This window comes from Arachis stenosperma, chromosome 10, assembly GCF_014773155.1.
Source record: "Arachis stenosperma cultivar V10309 chromosome 10, arast.V10309.gnm1.PFL2, whole genome shotgun sequence".
Classification (NCBI taxonomy): domain Eukaryota; kingdom Viridiplantae; phylum Streptophyta; class Magnoliopsida; order Fabales; family Fabaceae; genus Arachis; species Arachis stenosperma.
In genome coordinates this window covers 33,979,095-34,000,070 of record NC_080386.1, presented here as the reverse complement: position 1 = coordinate 34,000,070, position 20,976 = coordinate 33,979,095, and the positions used below count along the sequence as shown (strand labels likewise).

The following is a 20,976-nucleotide window of genomic DNA, read 5'->3' as shown; positions in this document are numbered from 1 at the left end:
GATCTCAAGATCTTAGCAGTCAGAAACCAAACCCCAACCGTCACCACGAGTAATGCGATAACATTCTCCCCGAGGACTGCCAACACGGCACCTCGGCGGGGGACACCCCCTTCGTTATCTCGGCAAAGATTGGAACAGGGCTAGTCAGAAGAATACTGGTGGACACGGGAGCAGATTCCAACATACTCTTTAGAGGAGCCTTCGACAAGCTCGGACTCCGCGATGAAAACCTACAGACACACCGCAAGTCCGCAACGGAGTAACCAGACTCGGAGACAACTTCCTCAAGCCGGACGATTCCGTCGCCCTCCCCCTTACCATAAGGACAGGAAACCAAAGGAAGACAATCCTATCCGAGTTCGTGGTCCTCAAGGACTCCACTGCTTACAACGTTATCCTCGGAAGAAAAATAATCAACGACCTCTCCGCTGTCATCTTCACCAAATTCCTACTCATGAAGTTCACTGCAGAAGACGGCTCCATCGGAACAATCCATGGAGACCGGGAAATCGCAGTAAAATGCGACAATACAAGCCTAGCCCTACGGAAGAGATCCCGCGACGCGGCTGGGATATTTTTAGCCGACCTGGATGCCCGACAAGACGGGCAACCCAGACCGGAACCAGAAGGAGACATGGAGAAACTGCAAATAGGGCACACTAAAAAGGAATACATATTCATCAACAGGAACCTCCCATACGACCTTAAGGAAGATCTCACACACCTCCTAAAACAGAGCAGAAACTTGTTCGCATTCACCCCCGCCGACATGCCGGGAATAGACCCCTACTTAATATCCCATCGGCTAACCGTGGACCCTAAGGCCAAACCTGTGACACAGAGGAAACGAAAAATGTCACCCGACAAAGCCATCAAAGTCAGGAAACAAGTTAAGGCCCTCCTTGAGGCAGGCTTCATCCGAGAACTACCCTATGCAACCTGGCTGGCTAACGTCGTGTTGGTCAAGAAAGCTAACGGAAAATGGCAGATGTGCGTCGACTACACGGACTTGAACGAAGTCTGTCCAAAAGACGCCTTCTCCCTACCAAACATCGACGGCCTGGTAGACGCCGCATCCGGCCACCAATATCTCAGCTTCATGGATGCATACTCCGGGTACAATCAAATACCCATGCACTGACCCGACGAGGAGAAAACGGCTTTCATTACCTCCGACGGCACGTACTGTTACACGGTCATTCCCTCCGGCCTGAAGAACGTCGGAGCCACCTACCAAAGGCTCGTCAACAAGATATTCCAAGTCCTGTCTAGGACCAAGCTGGAAGTCTACATAGACGACATGCTCGCCAAGACCGAATCCGGCGAGCACCTCATCAGCGACCTTGAGCTCGCAATGAACACTCTGTGAAAACAACGAATACGCCTCAACCCGATAAAATGCGCCTTCAGAATGGAAGCAGGAAAATTTCCCGGGTTCATGATCACGCAGTGCGGGGTAGAGGCAAACCCCGAGAAATGTAGAGCCGTCCTCGAAATGGCAAGTCTAAAAAACCTCAAGGACATCCAGAAACTTACCGGCTGACTAACAGCCCTATCCCGATTTCTCGGTGCGTCGGCCCAGAAGGCAATCTTCAAATGGGAAACAGAATGTGAAGAGGCATTCCAACACTTCAAGAAAGTCTTAGCGGAACCTCCCATTCTCGCTAAACTCCAAACGGGAGAAACCCTCTTTACCTATACCTATCTATAACAGAAGAAGCACTCGCAGCAGCACTTATCCGAGGTGACTAGAATAAGGCCCAGCGGCCTATCTACTTCATAAGCAAAGTCCTCTAAGACACAGAGTTGCGATACTCCCGCCTTGAGAAACTTGCCTTCATACTCCTCACGGCCTCCCGACGTCTTCGACAGTACTTCCAGGCTCACCCCATTACAGTCCGAACCGACCAAGCGGTCAGGCAAGTCCTACAAAAGCCCGACCTGGTGGGGAGAATGTTAGCATGGTCCATCGAATTGTCCCAATTCCAAATAAAGTTCGAACCTCGGAATGCGATCAAAGCACAGGCCCTAGCAGACTTCATCCCCGAAATGACTCCAGGAAACCCCGCCACCGAAACTTGGAAGCTGCATGTAGACGGCTCGTCTAACACCACTTCCGGTGGAGCCAGGGTGATACTCGAAAACCAAAATGGGATCATGATTGAACAATCCGTTCGGTACGAGTTTCCGATCTCTAACAACCAGGTAGAATACGAAGCTTTTCTGGCCGGATTGACACTAGTCAGAGAGGTCGGCGCAAAAATCTTGGAGGTATGCAGTGACTCCCAGGTAGTCAGCTCCCAAATCAATGGAGACTACCAAACACGAGACTTCCTGCTTCAACAATACCTAACCAAATTAAAAAGGCTAATTGAAGAATTCGATCATGTCACCATCCAACATGTTCCCAGAGAACGAAACACGAGGGCCGACTACTATCAAAACTGGCTAGCACCAAGCCAGGACAAGGAAATCGGTCATTGATACAGGAAGTCATTAAAACACCCTCGGTATCAACTGCGACCAACACCAGCCTTCCGATCTCCGACCATGACTCATGGACCTCCCCTATCCTACAATACCTCCTCAATGAAATACTACCCGAAAACCCCAAAGAAAGAAAACGGATAAAAAGGGAAGCCGCCAACTACACCATAGTGGCGGGACAACTGTACAAGCGTGGATTCTCGCAACCCCTGCTCAAGTACATCGAGCTCGAGGACACGGAATACATACTCCGCGAAATCCACGAAGGCTGCTGCGGCCACCACATGGGAGGCAAAGCCCTGGCTTAGAAGGTTATCCGAGTTGGATACTTCTGGCCCTCCGTCGTCAGGGACTCCATACAGTTGGTCAAAAGCTGCAACAAATGCCAAATACATTCCGACTTCCATCAAGCAGCCCCGCACCAGCTCAGCACCAACACGGCAGACCGGCCATTCAGAACATGGGGCATCGATCTGGTTGGCCCCTTTCCTAAGTCCCCGGACAACTCCGATACCTCATTGTCGCAATCGACTACTACACCAAATGGATCGAGGCCGAACCCCTGGCCTCCATCACAGCGACGCAATGCCGAAAGTTCGTCTAGAAACACATAATAACCAAATTCGGGATCCTCGAGATCGTGATCTCAGACAATGAAACCCAGTTTGCCGACAAGAAGTTTGGGAAATTCTTGGAAGGGCTGCGCGTAGACCAGCGCTTCAGCTCGGTAGAACACTCCCAGACAAACGGGCAAGCGGAGTCAGCAAACAAGATAATAGTTAAAGGACTCAAGAAACGGCTCGACGAAGCCAAAGGACTCTGGGCCGACGAGCTCTGATCGGTCCTCTAGTCATATCGAACCACCCCTCCAAACTTCTACGGGAGAAACCCCGTTCCGCCTGACATACGGTATTGAAGCCATCATAAATATCAAGATGGCTCATAAATATTTTGAATAAGTCTCGTAATTAAATATTTTGTTAGCTTTATTTTTAATACATGGAATAAAATATATATTTTTAATTTTTAAATTATTAATTTTTTTAATAAATTTATTTAAATTATGTCACTCTTATTGGAACTACCCTAACACTACATGCATGAATCAATCTGATTCGAACTACCTTAACACTCATGCATATATAATTCGAATTAAACTGATTCAAACTTCCCTAAGACCACATGCATGCATAATTCGAATTGATCAAATTCGAATTACAAACATTACTACTAATTCGAATTGATCTAATTCGAACTACTATTAGTTTTTCTAATTTGAATGAAACTTATTCAAATTACATAAGAAGATGATTTTGAAATTTAAGTAAAGTTTTTTGAATTTAGTAAAATCGTGTAATTTTATCTTCTATTTGGTTTAATAGTACATTTTGTCCTAATTAATTATACAACTAAGCGAGTTAAAAAAAAAAAAAAAAAAAAACCACTACTTGCGAATTGCGATGACAATTGGGTGAACCGAGACAGGAGCAAGAAAGCAGTGGTATTAGATTCGAATATCCTCTCTGAAGATACCCCACGCGAGGAATGTCACTGTCAGATCAGGTCATACTTTTTTTTATTTCTTATTATATTAATCGTAAAAAAATCATTATTTATCTATTATAAAGTTAATTATTTTATATGTAATAACTGATTTAATAATTAATTTTTAATAAATAAAATTTTATGCACTTAATATTCTTTTATTTTGCTTTTTATGACCTAATAAAAAAGATTTGAGAGCTGTAAGCAAGGAAGCAACATTTTATTTAGAAACTTAAACCAAAACTTTAAGGTTCTTCATTCATCTATGTTACATCTTCTAAGTAAATATTGTCCACGTACGTCACCGTTACTTGCTAAAGACTAAAGAGAAATCTACATTTGAATATCTATCGACCACTCTCGTGCTGCCACGTGGATTTATGAATAAATCTTAATTCTCCGAAGTCCCATACTCGTCAACGCTTGCCTTGGTCCTTAGAGGTGGGACGTTTTTTCCTTTTTTTTTTTCATTCATTTATTATTTATTCACTCACGGACTTGTAATTAAACAGTTAATGATGATGAGATGATAGATCCTAAAGTAGAAAAAACGTAGAAAAGAGTCACTTTTTAATTATTTTCCAAGATATTTATTTTGTAACTTTATTGCCTTAGCAAATGTACCAAGTACCATGTAGAATTATTATTCATCAAGCTTGGACCCATGGACGTTAATGGCACGTTGATTATTATTGGAGATTTATCTACTAACTGAAAAATATTCGTGTGTTGTTGTTTGTAAAGTACCTAAAGTCCTAAATCATCGCTTTCAGCATTGAATCTACACTCAATCATAGTCTATATTCACTTATTTGTTTTCTTTCCTCTCTTAAATTTTGATCCATCCCCCACTTATTTGAACTTAGAACTTCCATCTTCTCTCTCTCCAATTCCAACATAGATTCTTGAGCTTCCTACTCCAATGGCTCCAATTGCGCTTCTCAACCCAGCAACAAGTGTCACAACTATAACTGGCATGTACTATTATTAGTTTATTACTACTACTTTGTTGTCAAAAACACCCTTTAATTTCTTTCAATCTATCTTCACATCTATATTTTCCAAGGAACAAGGCATGTTTGATTATGTGTCAAACTAATAATAATGATAAATTGCTGATTTTGTGGGATTGGATTGGATTTTAATTTTAATTTCAGGAAAGGTGAAGAAGCATGTGATGAGGGGAAAGTACTCTTTTGGTGGTGGAAGAAGCTATAGAGTGGGATTGCCACCATTGTTGGTCCTTCCAAGTTGGAGGGTTCAAAAGGTTCAATGTTTTGGTAATTGGAGTAGAAATGATTCAAAAGTAATTGGGGATAACAGAGGTTCCATGGTAGTGAAGGCTGCTTCTGAAGGAGGAGCTATCTCTCTACCTAAGCATTGGCCACTTTCAAAGGTAATTTGCAAATTATTAATTACCCCATAATATTATATGAAATTTCACTCAAAAATATTTAAAAACAATTTTATATATATACATTTAATTATGTAATGTCATATTAATAAAATAATTATTTTTTATATTAATTACGTAAATAATTATTTAAAAAAATAAATATAATTAGATGATATTATAAAATATTTTATATTATCAGTCTATTAAAATTAAAAATTATATTATTATTATTAAATGTTTTTAATAAATATATTAAAATTTTAAATTTTGTATTTGTTATAAATATTTATCGATGAATAATTTTAAAGGACTTTCGTCAGCAAAACTTTTTTTTTTTTTTTTTGGTCAGAGCAAAACTCATGTTATATTATTGCTTTTGTTTTCTTATTTAACATGTGTTTTGCTTTTAAATTGAAAACTTTTGTATGACATTTTTTTCCCTCACTTTTGTTATATATACTGTTGGGCCTAATTTAACGGCTGAACCTAACTTTTGGTATAATAAGTTTTTTAATGTCTTTTGTATTTGGACTAATGATAGTATTTCATTCGTTTTGGGCTGATATTGCTGTAAAGGTGTTTTGGGAGTAGTGTCATAACAAAAAGGTTTAATATGCTCACCACCCCACGACAAAATAAAAACTTTTCCATGACCCACAAAAAAGGAAATGCTCACCAAACAAAAACGGATGTCCATGACAAAAAAAAAAAAAAAACAGAACGTCCAAAGGATTTCTTTTTCTTACTTAAGTATCTTATTTATTACCAAGTCCAAAAAAAATATCTTATTTATTAAAGGTAATTAATTCTATTCTAGTATTTTACCGGCTAATAGTAAAATAATCTTAGATCATATGTGTGTCAACTTAGATTTTGAAAGATTAAAGCTTCTCAAATAGATTTCTAAAAAATCTAATAGTGAATTAAATTGGTTTATCTATCAAAAGTATTTTGTTTGTTGATTCAGCACCAAAAAAATTTAGAAATTAATATAATATTTGAAATTAAATTTTAGAAACTAATATAATAAATTTTAAATCTAAAAAACTAAAACAATAAAAGTTGTAAATCTGAAAAATCACTTTAAATATTTAATAAAATAAATTAAATATATCACATATATTTATATATGAATACATAGTAACTGAAATATACTATGCAAGTAAAAATTTTGTATAGACTTATCACTTAAGCAAATTTTAGTAAAGTTTAAAGAGAGATGAATGTATTATAATTTTTGAGAAAGAAAAAAAAAATCCATCGTACAATTTTCATATCATCTTTTTTTATTTATTTTTTTTAGTACTAGTATTGGTGTCAAAATAACCATTTCTCATAATAACATAAACTTGAGTTGAATGAAACCTTGTTCTGCTCTTAAACCTTTGTAGTATGGCATATAATCGGGGCCGCCTCAAAACCGTAATATATATATATATATATATATATATATATATATATATATATATAAGTGTTACATATATAAGTCATTTTAGTTTATAAATCATTTAAATTAGACTAAATTTAATAATGAGCATGTTAACACGTGTGCTACTTAACGATTTTATAGCGCGCTTCGCATTACTTTTCCTTCTTCTCCTCTACTTCCATCTTCTTCTCTTTTTTATTTTTTTTTACGTTTTTTCTCTTTTTTCTTTACGTGTTTGATCTTCATCGTCGTTTTTTATTACTGTTGTTGTTGCATTTTTTTCTTCCTTCTCTTTCTATTGATTTTACAATATTATATATTTTTTTCTTGTTTGTTTGCTTTTTTCCTCTAAAAAAAATTATGAGAATATGAAATAAAAAGATGAAGAAGAAAAAGTAGCAGAAGATGAAGAGGAGGAAGAGGAAGAGTTTTGAATTATGTAAAAATTATCAGCATACATACACCGAAAATTCTTAAACAATACACCCAAATATCTTCGTGTTACACCCAAAGTTGCTGCAAATATAGAAAAATATTTTTTCTAATACTGCATTTCTTTTCTTCTTCTTTTTTTCCTTATTTCTTTCTTTCTTTTAGTTGAACGAATATAAGTTCATCCTCTTCCAAGTAATTTTGTACCATTATGTGTTTCTTCTTCTTCTTCTTTGTTTGATTTTTTTGTTTTTATTCTTGTTAAAAAATTTAAACAAGAAGAAACTTGAGAAGATAAAACAAGAAAAAAAAAGATGAATAAGAAAAAAAGAAAAAGAAAATGATGACAATGATGATGAAAAAGAAGAAAAAGCCGCAGAAGATGATAAGGAGGGAGAATAAGAGTTTTGAATTATGTAGAACTTATCAGTACACATACACAAAAATTCTTAAAGAATATACCGAAATGTCTTCGTGTTACACCCAAATATCTTCATGTTGCTCCCAAATACAGAAAAATATTTTCTTTAATGCAGAACTTTTACATTACATTCAATTTAAACCATCAACAATGAATAACAATTTTTACAAACAAAAACAATATCATAAACTACTAACGAAAACATTAACTAGAATCGAACCACACCTCATCCACTTGATTAGATTCAAAATAATCAATTTCGTTCTAGTTCAATTGACAATCTGAACTTGAATTATTCATTATTTTCAATAACGAGATAACTGATGATGGAGGAGAAGAAATTCTAATGAAAAAAGAAGGAGAAAAAAGAGGAGAAAGAGGTGGTGTTGGTAAGAGAGTAAAACAGGAAGAAACTTGAGAAGGTAAAAGAAAAAGATAAATAAGAAAAGAAGAAGAAGATGGTGATGATGATGAAAAAAAGAAGGAGAAACAGTAGAAGATGAGGATGAGAAAGAGAAAAAGTTTTGAATTATGCAGAACTTATCAGCACATATACAGCAAAAATTATTAAACAATACATCCAAATATCTTCGTGTTACACCCAAATTTGCTATAAATACAGAAAAATATTTCCTCTAATACTGCATTTTTTCTTCTTCTTTTTTTCCTTATTTCTTTCTTTCTTTTAGTTGAACGAATGTAAGTTCATCATTTTCAAAGTAATTTTGTAACATTATGTGTTTCTTCTTCTTCTTTGTTTGATTTTTTTTGTTTTTATTCTTATTAAAAGAGTAAAATAAGAAGAAGTTTGAGAAGATAAAAAAAGAAAAAAAAGATTAATAAGAAAAAAGAAGAAGAAGAAAAAGATGATGATGATGAAAAAGAAGAAGAAGAAGCAACAGAAGATAAGGAAGAGGAAAAAGAAGAGTTTTGAATTATGTAGAATTTATCAGCATACATACACCGAAAATTCTTAAAGAATACACTCAAATGTCTTCGTGTTACATCTAAATATCTTCATGTTACACCCAAATTTGTTGCAAATACAGAAAAATATTTTCTTTAATGCAGAACTTTTACATTACATTCAATTCAAACTATCAATGATGAAACATTATTCATCTACAGAATTATAAACTACTAAGAAAAAAATTAACTTGAATCAAACCACACGTTAGCTACTTGATTGGATTCAAAATAATAATTAATTTTGTTTTAGTTCCATTGACAATCTAAACTTGAATTCTTCATTATCTTTAAGAACGAGATAAGGAGGAGCAGGAGAAAAATGAAGGAGGAGAAGAAATTTCAATGAAAAAAGGAGGAAGAAGAAGTGATGTTGGTAACGACGATAAACGAAAGAGAAGAAGAAGAAGAAGAAGTGCACGCGTTGATTGAAATCCGTTAAATTAGGAGGTGTGTGAAATGTGTGTGCGTAAGACGTGTACGTGAGAGTGATTTAGGAAAAAATGACTTGTATAAACTTGTATGGTAAAATAGCTTGTATGTGGAGAATAATTGATATATATATATATATATATATATATATATATATATATATATATAGTTATTAAAAATTTTAAAAATAATTTTAAATTTTATTTTGTTTTAATTTTATCTCAAAAATTTTCAATTTATATTAAATATGTCTTTAATACGAATTCAGTAATAATTTCACAAGAATAATTTTTAATACAAACAAATCAAACATAATTATCATATATTATTACTAAATTGATCTTAAATTTTTTAAAAATTTAACTGATAGAAATGTATTTGATACAAATAAAAAATTTTATAAATAAAAATTAAAAAATAAAATTTAAGAATATTTTAAAAATTTTAAACAAACTTAAAAGACAAAAAATATATTTATCTCTTTATTAACTCCATAATCTATCTATCAGAAGAATCAATGAGTGAGTTAAATCTTAATTTGGCCCTGAAATTTGTCTTGATATTCAATTTAACCCTTACAATTTTGTTAGCTCTAATTAGAACTCCCAAACGTTACCAGAAACTGATCTGGTACATTTACTTAACACATAGAATACATCTAAGACGACTTCGTGTTCATGTCCAAATCCTATGAAAGCGACATTGTTTAAGTGTGGATGGGTGTTAAAACTCTCCTTCCAAACCGCATTACACATCAAAGATTTTTAACCATTCCACTATGACAACTACCATTGTTTTTCTCTCTATGTACAAGCTTCACTATAACTCCCTTCACTATCAACAACAACAATAAAAATATTCGAATTTTTTTGAAAAACAGGAAAAGGAGTAGAGAGACAGAGTTAATGTTGTACCATAACGCACCGATGATTTGAGCGATGTTAATGTTGTTGCAGTTGCGATGAGTCTTTGTGTTGAAGAGAGGAACTGAAATGATGCCATTTCGAGGCGATACTGTGAGTGAAAGTTTTCGAACATCGATGGAGGAACAAAAAAGAATAAGGATTTCAAATGTCACTCTTACGAGATCTACGATCCCGACTAAGTTGGGAAAAAAGAGAGGTGCAAGGCACTACGAAATTTGAAGGCCACTCATACCTCTCTCTTTTGTTGTTATTGCTATCACGAACCACTACGAATTTCATGTGTTTAGGGTGTGGTGGGTTTAGAGTTATTGGTGGCATATAATTTAAAGAAGAGGGGAGAATCGATGGTTTGGATAAGAATGCGGTGGGAGTAGTGAGTGTGATTGATGTGATGAGACATATGAGAAAGGTTGGTTCTATGTGAACGTAACCTAGCGAAATTTTGACTGCTACTCTCAATCATTTCTGGGAAGACGATAATAGATGATCAGTTTGAAAATTTTGGGACTTTATTTAGATATTCATTTTAATTGTAGGGTCAGATTGAGTTATCTAATAGCTTCTCTACACCATATAATTATTACCAAACACATGTCAAGTAAATATGTCATATCAATGTTTTAGTAACAGAAATAATCGCAGAGACAACCAAAAATCACTATTATAAATTTAGAAATTCTAATTGGGAGTAACAAAATTTTAAAAATTAAATTGAGTATCGAACCAAATTAATATTTAACTCATAGTACTAATGTTATATGATTCAACTCTAACATAGGTCTTAGAAATTTTAACCATAGTCTTTTTTCTACCAATACAAGACTCTTTTTACTTTGGATCACATTCCAATCAAATTTAAGCATGATTTTTTTGCATGGACTATGTCAAAATATAATAAAGTAGTCCTAAATTAATAAAGTAACGTGTATTCTTAATTTTAAATTTGTCAAATTTAAATAAACTTTCACTTTTCCATTCTCCTAGTCATAAATTTTTATGAAGTAATTTTATTCTATATTCTACGTGAAAATTAAATGTACTTTATATTTTTAATTTAATTTCAATACATTTACATATTTATTTAATCAGAATCAAGAATTTAAATGATTATACATTCAAACAATTAATTATTCTTTATAAAATTTAATTTTTATACATGGTCACATAATGAATTGTATGATTATATCTACTATATTAGTAAAAGTATCTAATTTAAATTTACTATTTAAAAAATAATTTAAATATATAAATTTAATTGAATGCTAGTATATTATAATTTAAACTGTTTTTAATATGTATTAATACTCTATGCATGAGATTTTTTTTCAAAAAGAAAAATTCAAACGTGGAACAGCAGACAAGGCGGCGTTTGGACCAGCCTTTCCTCGCACCTCCTCTTGGCCTAATCGATGTGAAAACCGTGTCGTGTTAATCAACAACAATAGTAATAACTAATAAATAATAAAATTTAATTTTAATAAAATATAAAATAATTTTATAGGTATATCTAATTATTAAATAGCATATCTACATATCATAACAAAATAAATACATATTATAAAAAATAAATATAATTATATAACTGTATAAAATATTTAACATATTAAAATTAAACTCTAAATAATAAAGTAATATAATATCCTCTCTCCTCCAATTCACAATACTACTAAATAGTAAATACTAGTCCAAATTTGCATCTAAATTGGACTAATTTGACTAATTCTAAGATACTAATATTCTTCTATTCCATCTTAACTCCACTCGTCACCTACGATCTCTGATCTTCCAGTTGTCCACATTCAGATTGGTGGCTCGTGGGTGGATGGATCATGAATCCAATGCTCTTTTTTATTTATTCAAGTTCCCAAATGCCATCCCCTCTTTCATTCGTTTAAAACCAAATTATTAACATGGATATATCTTATTTATTTAATTTGATTCTTCCACTTTTCCATTTCTTAACTCTTTCCTCAACCAGTTGACCATGTGCCCTTTAATTAAACTAATTAAAGATACAATATATATTTGATTATTCCCCCACCTCCCCCCAATCATGCAGATAAATTACACTTAAATATGGCAAATATATATTAATATTAATCAATTACTTAATATCAACTAGAGTAGGAGGATATTGCACCATATTACCATGCTTATTATCCCAAGTTTAATTCTTATACCATGTTCGTGAATCATTGGAAAGATTTTTTAAAAGAAAAAATCGCAAAGTAATTATATTTGGGATAAGAATCTAAAATAAATTAGAATATAATTGATAAATTTAAAACTATTATAAGCAAAAGCAGCATTTTGAAACTTATGATTATGAACAAAAATTTGTTTTTTTTCCCCGATAATAACTATACTATTTAACGACCGGTATCAAATATTAAATAATAATATATACAATAATTTCATACTTACTTTTAAAATTGTACTACTTAAAATAATATTTTAATATTTTTAAATATAATAAATTATCTTAAAACCAATTTTCAATTACAGCAATTCAAACATAAATCAATAGTAATATAATCGATTATTTTTTTGAAAAAATATATATAAATAAAAATGATTATAATAAATTAAAATTTGAAATACTTTAAATATACTCTTACTCTTTTTTAAGACAAAAATTTAAGTATAATTATCTTGATATAAAATTAATAATTAAAAATTATTAGGTAATAATTTAATTAAATATGTCTAAAACTGTAAGTGAATTTTCACTTTTTTTTTAATGACTTCCCTTATAAAACACATAAAAACCGTATCGTAAAGTTGCAAAATCACAAAATCACTGTTCTAAACTTCGAATGAATCTTCTTCCTATACGCGTTAAGAATTAGAATAAGTATAAACGCGCACAACCCCTTCATCACTTCAGCTTTAAATTCTCTCTCTCTCTCTCTCTCTCTCTTTCTCTCTCTCTCTCCCAGTTAGCAATTCCATTGCTGCAGATTAAGAGAACTCGATCACAATTCACACACAAAACACAGAGACCCAAAATTTTCTTCATCCGACACAGACCCATAACACCATCCTTAAATTCTCATTGCAAATGACACTGTTGGGTGCATAGATCCATGAAATGCACCCATAAAGCTACCACCTTTTCTGCAATGCCCAGATCCAGCACCCAGCAATAAATAACAACAAAGTTCACAACTTTATATTGAAATCGCAGGACCCAGAAGAAAAACTCCAAGACCCAGTTCCCAGAATGAAGGGTTCGAGCCGTTTCTTCACGGTGGGTCTTGTAGCTTCATGGTACTCCTCCAACATTGGCGTTCTCCTTCTCAACAAGTACCTTCTCAGCAACTATGGCTTCAAGTACCCGATCTTCCTCACCATGTGCCACATGACAGCATGTTCTTTGTTCAGTTATGTTGCCATAGCGTGGATGAAGGTGGTGCCTTTGCAAACCATACGATCCAGGGTTCAGTTCTTCAAGATCTCTGCTTTGAGCCTTATTTTTTGTGTCTCCGTTGTGTTTGGGAACGTGTCGTTGAGGTACCTTCCTGTGTCGTTTAACCAAGCAATTGGTGCCACAACGCCTTTCTTCACTGCCGTTTTTGCTTACCTAATGACGTTTAAGAGGGAGGCTTGGCTCACATATCTCACACTTGTTCCGGTTGTCACTGGTGTCATCATTGCCAGCGGGGTAAGTAAGTAACTTCAACAAAGTTGTGAGTTTCAAGTTACTGGGATTTTTGTGCATTTTGATTGATCTCTTGATATGTTAATTGGAATAGCATTATAGCAAGGTATAGGAAATACTTGGACTTTAGCTTCTTTATGCTTTGTTATTTTTTGTTTTCAGCTTCCCTATGATTTTGTGATTTGTTTAGGGTGTAGGGGTTTATTCAATTTGATGATCTTGTGATTTGTTGAATTGGAATTGCAAATTATATAGGAATTACTTTTTGGATCTTTAGCTTTCTAATTTGTCATTGTTTAGGTCCCATGTAAGTGGTAGATTCCATTCATGAATGAAGTAGTTTCAAAGTAGAAGAAAATAGATAAAAGAAACTTGTTTAGTTCATCTTCTGTTTTCCATTTATATTGCTCTCTCAAGGCTCAACTATTATTTTAGTATCCAGTTTTAAGTAGTGGTTGATCTTTCTTTCTCTGATGTATGCCCGATGAATGGGGATTGATTGGTAAAAATGTAAAACCGCATTGGTTTTTTATGTGTTTTCATCTTCCTGTTTGGTCAATAGGGTGAACCAAGTTTCCATTTATTTGGATTCATTATATGTGTTGCTGCTACAGCTGCAAGAGCCCTGAAATCAGTGCTACAAGGAATTTTGCTTTCTTCCGAAGGGTAAGGGGTCGCTAATTAATTCATTATAATCATTAATGTGTAGTCTCTACTTGGTTTTCAAGTTATCTATTCAAATAACTGCTAACCTCCTTTCTCCCTCTGCATCAGAGAGAAGCTCAATTCTATGAATCTTCTCCTTTACATGGCTCCTATGGCGGTGGTTTTCCTTCTTCCCGCTACACTTATAATGGAAGAAAATGTGGTTGGAATCACTTTGGCGCTTGCCAGAGATGATTCCAAGATCATTTGGTATCTGCTATTCAATTCGGCGCTCGCATATTTTGTCAACCTGACCAATTTCTTGGTCACAAAACATACAAGTGCTCTGACCCTTCAGGTATGTCCACATAATTCAGATTGCACTCAGACCTCCCTTTTTACTTATTTATTTATTCCATTCCATTCTAAAGTTAAATTTTTTTCCACTCCTAAAATTTTGGTAGTTGGGAAATCAGACCTCGGTGGTTGTCATGTATTTATCCAATCATTAGATAGTCTTAGTCACCATTAATTTTTTATTAGTTTATTGGCAATGTGCATTGGTTGGTGCTGGGTTGTCTCTGCTTGTTGAATATCTGTTCCCTGACTACCCGTTTCTCTTCTTTGACCACAATTTTCCTGAGGTTATTAGAATTTTCACATTGCCTAGTCATATAGATGATAATATAGTTTATCAAATGCCAAAGTTCTATTTTAGTCCTAGAAAGTTATAGTATTAGTTTTTCAAATGTTATTGTCACCATATAAGCAAGATCCAAAACGGTTCTAAAATTTGACTGTTCAGTCATTACTTTAGTGATTTACAGGGATGAATATGATGACATGTTGAATCTCTGAGGGACTCTAGCTGTCACAACAATCTTCCGTTTAGGGACTAGTAGTGACAATGGTTTTTGGAGTTTGGTGAATTATTTGGGTGACTTCTGTAGTTCTATTTATTTGGAGGACTAAAATTAGAATTTACTAATCAAAGTTAATCAATTATGCAGTTTCTTGGGAAATGTCTATGTGATTATTAAAGATGGCACTAACAATTCAAACTTGTTGCATAATTAGCTCATGGGATGTCACTCAACTTTTTGGACCATCTCTAATGCTGATGCTAGGTTATTGGTAGTATATAAGGATCTAAAATTAATATAGATACTATTCACGCTAGTTGACATTTTGCCATCAATATCCGAGATTACTTGTTAACCATGATTAGAATTTGGAACTAGAATTAATTATTTGCCCCCATGGTTTCTTAACTATAATTAATATGTTGACCCGATTTCCCAAACACATTTTGCATATTTAGTGTATATGACCTTAGGATGAGTAGGAGATGGTCAAATGCATACACAATTTGCACAAATTATTGATCCTCTTAATTGTTAAAAAAATTGAGGGAGTAAAGTGTGATCTCTAACCCTTCATTGCTCTCATGTTTTTTCTTGGTTCCACTTATAAAATTAATGGTGAGAAATCATATTTTACTCCCTCATTGTTAAAAGAAATTGAGAGGATCCATTCCCCAAATTCTTGTATATTAGTTATAAAATATCAAAGACCCAAGTTCTCACCAATTTCTTGTTGCTGTTAGCTTTTCTTAGTTCTTATAGATATATGCTTTTGGATTAATGAAAGAAGTGTAACGGCGGACCTGTGGCTAGATTTGCATTTTATGTAGCCAAATATTGTATCTATGCTTAAGTTGATTCCTTGTAAACTCATATTTTATACTTTGGCTTATGCAGGTACTAGGGAATGCTAAAGGGGCTGTAGCAGTAGTAGTATCAATTCTAATATTTAGAAACCCAGTTTCGGTTACTGGAATGATGGGGTACACCCTCACAGTCTTTGGAGTTATCCTTTACAGTGAAGCGAAAAAGCGAACCAAATGACACCATTCTTGTGAAGTTGACATTCAACTCCTTATATTTTGTCTTGGTGACCGCACTGCACAGACAACCTCCTCAATCAAAGATTATACAGAGGCAAATTTCTTTAGCATGCTAGTGACATAAGATTCAGTTTTTCTGACTCTTGGTATACAATTTTTTCTTTTTTTGGTTTTACTCCTCACACGTAAAACCTCGATTGAATGGGTTAACAGTTGTATAAACATTTATTTAGAAATAGTCCTCACAGTTGAAAAGTTGCGATAATTGACTTGTTATTATCCTGCTTCACTTAGAGGAATGTCTTCTCTGTCATTTTATTCTTTTGGGATAAGAGTGGTAGAATTGAACCACTACTCATATGTTGTTAACACTACCCACATTCGTTTATTAATGATATGATTCGTATCTTTAGCTCTCATAGCCTTGATGCCCAAAATTGTCTCGTTTACTGATTCTCATATAGACTCTATTTTGAATCACATAATTCGAAATGATCCCAAAATTTTAACTAGATCAAACTTTACAAAAACATTCATGGTCAGGTACCTCAATTAGTAGAGACCATGTCAAGCACTTCCATAACCAGATACATGAATGCTATCTAATCATGTTTGAAGGGGGTGTAGATCCCTGCTGATGGCAATGCTGTGGAGGCGGAGTAATGCTGTCTCTTCCACTTAATGGAAGATCAAGCTTGGCCAAGTTTGGATCAGATCGATGCTTCTCCCAAGCTGCTGCGAAATGCTGGCCTTTGGTTCTAGGTAAGCAAAAAAAACCTTGAGACCAATTGAGGGGATTAATAAAGTATATAGTTAAATTATTCCATAAAAAAAGTTAAAGTCTTACCCTTGAAGTAGGATTAGTATCTGATATATATTGATCTAACCTCCTCTCTAGCCGTTCTCAAAGCTGCCTCCTTATAAACGAGGGCAAGTTCATCTACCAATCTGAAGTCAAATCATGTTCCAACAGGAATAAGGTATAAAGAAATATCAAGGAATAGTTTAATATCCACATTGCAAAGATCCAGCCGGATAAGTGGGAAACCACACAATTAAATTGCAATCTAGGAAGTCAATGGAAGCCTACAACCAGAATTTAAGGATCGTGCACAAGGAACTAATCAAGGAAAATTAACTACTAAAGCATCACTTAAAATTCAAGCCCTTTTCTTATTTATTCTTTTCCTCATTTACAACCCTCTATTGTTTTGTTAACATCTTAAAATGAAGGGCCACTGACTTCAGACAGTTATTTCAGAGTAGCATTATGATCTTGCCAAAAAGAAAATAAAAAAATAACATAACAGCAGAGTTAATAAGAAATCACTACAACTGAGGCATTGACACTAAGAAAGTAGATACTAAACTGCTACCCAACAATTAATTAATTGATACCCTGTTTATCAAGCATTTCAATGCAGCATTTATCTGAAATAAAAAGTCATGTAGTTGAAATTTAAATTCACCTTTCAACATATGGTGAGTTCCTAACCCAAGTCAATCTCAGAACTACATAAGTACATTTTAGAACCTGCAGAATAACATAACAGCAGGGTTAATAAGAAATCACTGCAATAAAAACAACAATGAAGCCTTATCCCATAGGGTGGGTCGGCTACAAAGGTGATAGATCGAATAATGATATTATGCCCTGCCATATCATATATTAACTAAGCTCATCACCTTAGATCTCTTGGGCACCTTAGTAAAAAATTACTACAATTTCCACTAAAAACTAGGACAAAATTGTTTATATTGAATTATTGATCAATGTCCAATCCATACAAATAGAATACTAGAGTAGAAAGCCAATACAAACTATTGCAATTGTCCAGAATGTATTTCAACATTGCAAATTGCACCCAACAATTTTAGTTCAGAGCTGGAAAATGTTATAGTCAAAATCATGACATAAACTTGGAATGTGTTTTCTAAATGTTGAAGGCATAATCTGGTGAATTCCTAAAACTTCCCCATAGACATAGAAAGATACTTACCAAAATAAGAGTCTCATCGTCATCGACATGCATCCACTGAAAAAATAAAGGGAAAATGCGCCTGAAGTGTGCTAATAACACAAGACCAACTGCAGTAAATATTGAATCGGAAAATTTAAGCCATGCAATGCGGCGTTCTTTGTTTTTGGGCTGGCGCTCCAAGTGACTTAACATCTCATTTAGCATCTTTTCAAACCTGTTCAAGGCAATGTTACATTGAAGTCGACATAGAAGAAAGCGGAAATTAGAAACATTTAAGTCTCATTATTGACCAATTAAAAGGCAGACATGTGATATGAGCAACTTTAGATTATAATTCCAAAATCAGAGATTTGGTGGAACCCTTTCTGACATACATAACAGGTAAGTTATGCAGCTTTTTCTGGGTAACAGCAAGTTACCCAACATGATCAATCAAGTGAAAAAGAATGAAGTACCAAGCATTTCAAAATTAGTATTCAGACAGGAGAAATGACAAGAACTGCATTTTCTGACTACAAAATTTTTCTCACAGGCATAGGAATTCAATTTGCTAATAATTCCAATGCCACAATTCTAGGTGGTATATGCAGACATAAAATATTCGCTATATGTCATGTATTAGTTAAAGGACATTGTGTAGAAATGGAAATATACCAGGGACTACGTGGATTACTTCTCTGAGTCAGAGTTGAAATAACTACTGATGTCTCAACCACCTGCTGCCATATCTCATCCGTAGAAGCAATATTCTGGCAACAAGCATCAAGAATCACATCCGCATATGAACCAATCTCAGCAGCAGCAACATTTTTTCCAAGATGTGCAAAACAAACCATCCCCTGCCCCTGAAATCGTACAAGGAAAAAAGATTTACCAAAAATTGACCAACTTTTATTTAAGATTCAAACCTTCTAAACGATTTTCCTAGAAAATTAGTACAACCTCAAAGAAGAAACTACTAGTCTAAAACCCAGTTTCATGTTTCAGTTGCAGTTATAGCATACCATACCTTCACCTCTGGCGACCAATGATCAATGGCAGTCAGCGAACAAGGAATCACCAATCCATAAAACTTGCCCAAAAGAGGATAATCAACCTGTGACACAAAACCAGTTCAAACCCCTGAACAGCTCAGTTCTCAATGCATCACAAAGGGAAAAAACAGAGCCAAAGTTCATTCTTTTATCTACCCCTTGTGCTTGAACAATAATCAAATCTCTGTAACACTAGTAGCTCCAGAGAAACAAACCGTACTCCAAATGAATCACACTAAAACCTAAGTAGCACCCTTTTGTACAAAATGCGCTTTACCATTAAAAACCAAACATAATTTTGCCAACTATGTTGAAATCAACGGACACTCAATGTGAACCTTTCGAACTACAGTGTGAGTTGTCATAACTGAAATCAAAACAAGCCATAATACCTGAGTGACAAACCATCGTAACTGAAAAGCAGCCAGAACGGCAAACCCAACCGGCACCCTAGCTGAAGCAGCGGAGAACTCATCATTATCATCACTCTTATCAATGGAGCTCTCCTTTATCCTCTCCTTGAGAAGCGGCAACACCTCAGGAACCAGCTCCACCACCAACCTTCAAACAAAAAATTACCCAAAGAGAGTGAATGATTGATTCCAATGATACAATTAACAGAAAACTAACTTTCCAATTTGGTCTCCAACTAACTAATAACAGAAAATTAACTTCTCAACTAATACATTAGTCTCTATCTAACTGACTAATAAAATAATAATTTTTAAAACCACCTCTTCTCTTTCGGGAGCGAGTCACAACTCAGCCCGAACTCGGCAACGTTATCGAAGATCCCACCCTCATCCGCTGCGGCGGCAGCGTATTGTTGGGAGAATTCAAGGAAGGAGGCCGCGGCGAGTGAGGAGAGGTGCGTGGGGATCCAGGATAGGAGCGTGGATTGGTCGGAGGTGAAGGGCTTGAAGGTTGAAGCGGAGGATAAGAGCGTGCAGGCGAGGGCGAAGTTCTTGATGGAATCGCTTAGGGCAGTGGTGGTGTTGGAAGCATCGGACGGCGGCGGAAGAAGGAGTGGTTGGAGGAATGCTTTGACGGAGACGGAGGAGCTCTCAGGAGCAGTGTAAGGAGTTCCGGCGAGGCACTCCGCGATTTCGTTCGATAACCTAATAAAAATTAAAGAAAAGAAAATTGCAGTATGAGAAAACGGCAATAAAGGAGAGAGAGAGAGAGAGAGTATCCGACCGATTGAGAAGCTCCCGGAGAGTTGAATGTGAATCCGACATTTGGTGGATGCTCTCTCTCCCCCTCTGGTTCGTTTACGACGGCGGGCCTTTAACTCTGCTGCTCCCTAACGAGGTTTTTTTTTTTTTTTTCCCCGATGAGAAGCAGCAGTCGGCTCATATTTTTGGATATTGGATTAGTTTAGCTGCGATGCTTTATTATTTGGATGTCATGTATTTTACAAAGTTTTTGGGGACTAATAATTTGTAGGTAGGAGGCGGATTGCTTTAGTCTGATTTTTTTTAACAGCTCTATCGAGTAGAGAATGAAAAATCTGAACAATATATTAATAGATTGGAAATTTGGTTCAATGAAGTTAAAAAAAACTACCATTTATTATAATCTAATTTACTAAATTACTAATTTTTTTTCCATCAGCTCTATCGTTGTCTCCAGAATCATTCTCACTACCACTGGTTCGTTAATAAAGACCCTCATCAGCATTGCTCCAGACTAAAAATGAATAGCACTGTCAGGC

At 34.7% G+C, this 20,976-nt stretch overlaps 2 protein-coding genes across 3 annotated transcripts; one reads left to right on the top strand and one right to left on the bottom strand.

Moving 5' to 3' along the window:
- Window positions 1-4,768: 4,768 nt before the first annotated feature.
- LOC130955604 (probable sugar phosphate/phosphate translocator At3g11320) lies at window positions 4,769-16,667 on the top strand. 2 transcript variants are annotated; one of them, XM_057882498.1, is made up of 6 exons: window positions 4,769-5,006; window positions 5,190-5,428; window positions 13,222-13,698; window positions 14,258-14,361; window positions 14,470-14,698; window positions 16,101-16,667. In XM_057882498.1, the coding sequence occupies exons 1-6, from the start codon at window positions 4,955-4,957 to the stop codon at window positions 16,245-16,247; spliced, it is 1,248 nt and encodes a 415-aa protein (XP_057738481.1). In that variant the 5' UTR covers window positions 4,769-4,954; the 3' UTR covers window positions 16,248-16,667. The 2 variants fall into 2 exon arrangements, with proteins under 2 accessions (XP_057738481.1, XP_057738482.1); XM_057882499.1 differs by having other exon boundaries at window positions 4,901-5,010.
- Window positions 16,668-16,749: 82 nt separating this feature from the next.
- On the bottom strand, window positions 16,750-20,672 carry LOC130955603 (uncharacterized protein At2g39910). Its single transcript, XM_057882497.1, is given in 10 exon segments — window positions 16,750-17,004; window positions 17,094-17,127; window positions 17,130-17,194; window positions 17,716-17,780; window positions 18,247-18,442; window positions 18,883-19,073; window positions 19,238-19,324; window positions 19,655-19,823; window positions 19,997-20,380; window positions 20,460-20,672. Coding segments are annotated over 10 exon segments (1,392 nt in total). The 5' UTR covers window positions 20,501-20,672; the 3' UTR covers window positions 16,750-16,844.
- Window positions 20,673-20,976: the final 304 nt, after the last annotated feature.